Source organism: Natator depressus, chromosome 1, assembly GCF_965152275.1.
Source record: "Natator depressus isolate rNatDep1 chromosome 1, rNatDep2.hap1, whole genome shotgun sequence".
Taxonomy (NCBI): Eukaryota; Metazoa; Chordata; order Testudines; family Cheloniidae; genus Natator; species Natator depressus.
Window position 1 is genome coordinate 4,043,444 of NC_134234.1, and position 5,571 is coordinate 4,049,014.

The window sequence follows — 5,571 nt, forward strand, 5'->3', positions numbered from 1 at the left end:
GTCACCACCAAAGTTTTGTGAAATCACTCTACCAACTCATCACTTCTTAATCATAGAATATCAGGGTTGGAAGAGACCTCAAGAGGTCATCTAGTCCAACCCCTTGCTCAAAGCAGGACCAATCCCCAATTTTTGCCCCAGATCCCTAAATGGCCCCGTCAAGGATTGAACTGACAACCCTGGGTTTAGCAGGCCAATGCTCAAAGGACTGAGCTATCCCTCCCCCAAAATGTCTTTACCCTCAGTAGATCACACAGTTATTTCATGAGTTGTAATGTGAAGTTGGGTCCTTGATCAGTAAGGATTTCTTGGTGTAATACCACCTGGGAGAGGAATTTCATAAGCTCATTTGCTTATTTGGTTCATAGCCAGGGTGCTAGGGCTGTGGCAAGAGGTCAATAAACTTGGCTGGGTGCATTTGTCACCAAACCGTTCCTGTGGTCTTTCTTTATGAATAACTTTGTGGTCTGCTGAATGAGCAGGCTTCCTTATCTGCTGATACTGATAACATTAGAGCACCAAGGACACAAGGACTGAGCAGGCTGAACAGTGTTACTGAAGCAATGACATTCATGTCATGGAGTTCATGGATTCCATGATTTTCAGAGACCTTCATGGCATTTTTCACTTAAACTCCGGAACAGCTGATCCAGAGCTGTCAGCTGGTGGAGGACCCTGAGCTCTCAGCTCCCAAGGTGTTCAAGGACCCAGCAGCTCTTTGCCACCTTGGGCAGTGGGAGTACCTGGAGCTCTGAGTTTCCCCTGCCCATCCTGGCTAATAGCCATTGATGGACCTATCCTCCATGAATTTATCTAGTTCTTTTTTGAACCCTGTTATAGTCTTGGCCTTCACAACATCCTCTGGCAAAGAGTTCCACAGGTTGACTGTGTGTTGTGGGAAGAAATACTTCCTTTTGTTTGTTTTAAACTGCTGCCTATTAATTTCATTTGGTGACACCTAGTTCTTGTGCTATGAGAGGGCATAAATAACACTTGCTTATTTATTTCCTCCACACCAGTCATGATTTTGTAGACCTCTGCCATATCTCCCCCTAGTCTTCTCTTTTCCAAGCTGAAAAGTCCCAGTCCTATTAATCTCTCCAATATGGAAGCCGTTCCATACCCCTAATCATTTTGTTACCCTTTTCTGAACCTTTTCCAATTCCCATATATCTTTTTTGAGATGAGGCAACTGGATCTGCATGCAGTATTAAAGATGGAGGCATAACGTGGGTTTACACAGAGGAAATACAATATTTTCTGTTTTATTATCTATCCCTTTCTTAACGATTCACAACATTCTGTTAGCTTTTATGACTGCCGCTGCACATTGAGTGGATGTTTTCACAGAAGTATATACAGTGACTCCAAAATCTCTTTCTTGAGTGGTAACACCATATCTAGACTCCATCGTTTTATATGTACAGTTGAGATTATGTTTTCAAATGTGCATTACTTTGTATTTCTCAACACTGAATTTCATCTGCCACTTTATTGCCCTGTCACCCAGTTTTATGGGATCCCTTTGTAAATCTTTGCAGTTTGCTTTGGACTTAACTATCGTCAGTTGTTTTGTATCATCTCCAAGCTTTGCCACCTCCCAGTTTACCCTTTTCCCAGATCATTTATGAATATGTTGAATCGTATCCTTCCTAGTATACTAACTGGTCTTGTCAATTTATTACTTTTAAATGTGTGTATTTGCTCCAAAACCTCTTCTAATGACACCTCAGTCTGGGAGAGTTCCTGAGACTTTCACCTAAAAAGAAAGGCTCAGATTTGGGAATCTCCCTCTTATCCTCAGCCATGAAGACTGATGCAAAGAATTCATTTAGTTTCTGTGTTATTGTCTTTAAGTGCTCCTTTATCATCTCAATCATGCAGTGACCTCACTAGCTATTGAGTAGGCTTCCTGCTTCAGATGTAGTTAAAACAATTTTAGCTGTTACTTTTGGAGTCTTTGGCTAGCTGTTCTTCAAATTCTTTTTGGCCTTCCTAATTCTATTTTGACACTTCATTTGCCAGAGTTTATGCTCTTTTCTATTTTCCTCAATGGAATTTAACTTCCACTTTTTAAAAGATGGCTTTTTGCCTCTTCTTTTCCTTTGTTGTTTAGCCACAGTGGAAGAATATCCACAAGATACTGCGAGTAATGCTAGTCAATGTCCATATTTTGTATTAAATTACTTTGTTACTGTTAGTCTTTGGTTATCCTCCAGGCTTCCTGAAGTATTGGACATGGAAAAAACAGGTAATATTTCCCACAACGCTGAGCTGAGCCAAACATGGGCAGAGCACTCTGGATTAATGAGGACATATACTTTCTAATTCTTGTCACAAAGATTTCAATCAGTGACCCATGGTGATCATTTTCTGCAGAGGTATTTGCCCACTTTGTCGTGAAGCTCTTTGGATCTGACCCCATAAATGATAGGGTTGAGCATGGGAGGGATGAGGAGATAGAGGTCAGCCAAGATGATGTGAATGTGGGGAGCGATGCCCTGACCAAACCAGTTTGTCAGGTTGGAAAAGAGGCTGGGAGTATAATACGTCAACATCACACAGATGTGGGCTGTGCAGGTGTTGAGGGATTTTTGGTGGGCTTTCTTGGAGGGGATTCTGAGGACAGTCCTGATGATCAGACCATAGGACAGGGCAATGAGTGTCAGGTCTGACATGTTGACTACAAAGAATAGCACCAGGCCGTATATCCTGTTCACTCTAATGTCCCCACACGACATCGTCACCACAGCTGTGTGCTCGCATTGAGTGTGGGGGATAATGCGATTTGCACAGAATGGCTGCCGGCTCAGGAGCAGGGGCAGGGGAAGAATGAAGAGAACAGCTCTTATCAGTCCCACGAACCCTAGTTTAGCGATACGTCTGTTATTGACGATGATGGTGTATCTCAGAGGGTTACGTATGGCAACGTAACGATCAAAGGCCATTGTCACAAGGATGGCGGAGTGCATAAGAGAAACAGTGTGAAGGAAAAACATCTGGGTGAGACAGCCACCCATAGTAATACCTTTCAAATTGAACCAAAATATACACAGTGCATTTGGTATGACACAGGTAGGTGTGGCGATGTCTGTGAGTGCCAGCATGCAGAGCAGCAGGTACATTGGATTGTGGAGAGTCTGCTCTTTGTATACAAGAAACAGAACTGTAAAATTTCCAAACAGGCTGATAATGTAGAATATAAAGAAAGGGATGGAAATCCAGATGTGGGCAGCTTCCAGGCCAGGGATGCCCATTAGGATGAATGTTGAATGGTTAGAGTGGGTGATGTTGAAAACTGCCATTAGGTGGACAATGCATCAATTGGGCTCAGAAGTGCTCAAGGTGCCTGTAAAGGGAGAGAAGCACAGTGAAGGGGGGTTATGCCCTTTATAGAAAATAGTATGATAAATATTTTATAGTTAACAACAATCTGGAGGTGATCAGTGAAGTGGCAACATTTACATGTGGCACCAGACTATTTAGGTCAGAGTCAAGTGCAGAGAAGTCCTCTGAGGGAGCTGAACAAGCCAAGAGAACAGGGAGCAAGATGGCAGATGAATTTCAATGTCAATAAACTGTGATGTATATGCCCATTGGAGGAAAAAGCTTGAACTAAGCAAAACATTGGGGTCCAGGAGGAGTGGGTTAGGAAACCATACAGAAAATACAATGGCATGAGATCAGTCAGTCAATATTTCACCCTCCTCTGGTCTCCTCTATGTAGTACTGGGCACCCTTCTCACACAGGATATTGCAGAACTAGAGGGATTCGGGCAAGGGCAATGAGAATGATCAAGGGCCTGGGGAAACTGTCATACGGAGAGAGGTTGAAAAGACTGGGATTGTTATGTTACAGAGGAGATGAATAAGAGGAGATATGAGAAAATACTCACTGGTAGAGTAGATGGAGAATAAGTTCTCCCTGTCTCATAACACAAGGTCAAGAGGACATTCAACTAAACTGAAATGTGGTAAATTCAAAACTGATAAAAATAGAATGCTTTTCCCCCCCAGTGCCTAAATAGAATGAGGAACTCCTTGCCACAAGATGTATTTATGGCCATGAGCTAAGCAAGAATGAGGAAGGGTTTGGACATGTACATGGATACTGAGACTTTACACCTTCAGCCTCTCCCAACAAACCACAGTGCTGCCTGCTTCTCTGTGTAGATCTCCCTACCTACTCCCACAACCCTCAGCACTGCCTGCTTGTCCATTTATACCCTTCTCCCCACCTCCATAACACTCAGTACTGCCCACATGACTATATATCCCAGTCCCTGCCACAGAACCTCCAGTGCTGGCCACTTGTCAATGTATGTTCCCCACCTCACAATTTCCAGCCCTGCCACACAGTGCTACCCCTCAGACGGGACCATCAGCAGGTGCCAGATCCCACAGAGACAGCTCCCAGAAATACATCCTCAGACTAAGTTAAACTCAGTGTCTGCCTGCACCCGGGAAAAAGAACCTATTCAGTGAAGGGAACCCCAGCAGCAGCTCAGGCTGTGCAGGGAAGGAGAGAGGGACAGACCCGGTGAGAAGGAGAGAGGACGTGGAGACTAGAAGGAGCCAGTGTGAGTAACTCTACCTCAAAACGACACAATGCTTTAACATGTTGCAGCGCATTAGAAACCCAGACACCCCTTCCTGAGGCTGGTGTTCCATGTTGGCAATTGCTGACATTACCACAAGATTGTTGTAAGGCTGCTCATGGGAGGAGGGATAGTCCAGACGGGGGATTGGTCAGAGACAGTCTGCTACAGTGAGGTCCACATTCCATTACAGTCTGAGACACCCACTATCCCAGGAGGCCTCATTACGCCTCTTTGCTCTGTGCATTAGGCAGGATGTCCATTCCCTATTTTGTCCAGTTTCAGGTATCTGTGCCACTGTAATGTGCATACTGCATGCCCCCCTCCCACCAACACACACAACATTGTGCATCCCTGAACTGCCCATAGTGAGATTTCCACTAAGGTAGCAGGACATGAAGCCTGAGGTGAAGGCTGACTGGCCTGTAGTTCCCAGGATCCCCTGGGGGACTAATATGAAGGGGAAGGGAGTCCAGGAGAGCTGGCTGTATTTCAAGGAATCCCTGTTGAGGTTACAGGGACAAACCATCCCGATGAGTCGAAAGAATAGTAAATATGGCAGGCGACCAGCTTGGCTTAATGGTGAAATCCTAGCGGATCTTAAACATAAAAAAGAAGCTTACAAGAAGTGGAAGGTTGGACATATGACCAGGGAAGAGTATAAAAATATTGCTTGGGCATGTAGGAAAGATATCAGGAGGGCCAAATCGCACCTGGAGCTGCAGCTAGCAAGAGATGTCAAGAGTAACAAGAAGGGTTTCTTCAGGTATGTTGGCAACAAGAAGAAAGCCAAGGAAAGTGTGGGCCCCTTACTGAATGAGAGAGGCAACCTAGTGACAGAGGATGTGGAAAAAGCTAATGTACTCAATGCTTTTTTTGCCTCTGTTTTCACTAACAAGGTCAGCTCCCAGACTGCTGCGCTGGGCATCACAAAATGGGGAAGAGATGGCCAGCCCTTTGTGGAGATAGAGGT

General features: G+C 44.6%; 1 protein-coding gene across 1 annotated transcript; it reads right to left on the minus strand.

Annotated features, from left to right (window-relative positions):
* Window positions 1-2,366: 2,366 nt before the first annotated feature.
* Window positions 2,367-3,305, minus strand: LOC141974683 (olfactory receptor 52E2-like). Its single transcript, XM_074934653.1, has one exon. The coding sequence runs from the start codon at window positions 3,303-3,305 to the stop codon at window positions 2,367-2,369; it is 939 nt and encodes a 312-aa protein (XP_074790754.1).
* Window positions 3,306-5,571: the final 2,266 nt, after the last annotated feature.

What these genes read in the sequence shown, in the direction of transcription:
- LOC141974683 (XM_074934653.1), bottom strand. Translation starts at nt 3,305, where the DNA reads ATGGCAGTTTTCAACATCACCCACTCTAACCATTCAACATTCATCCTA.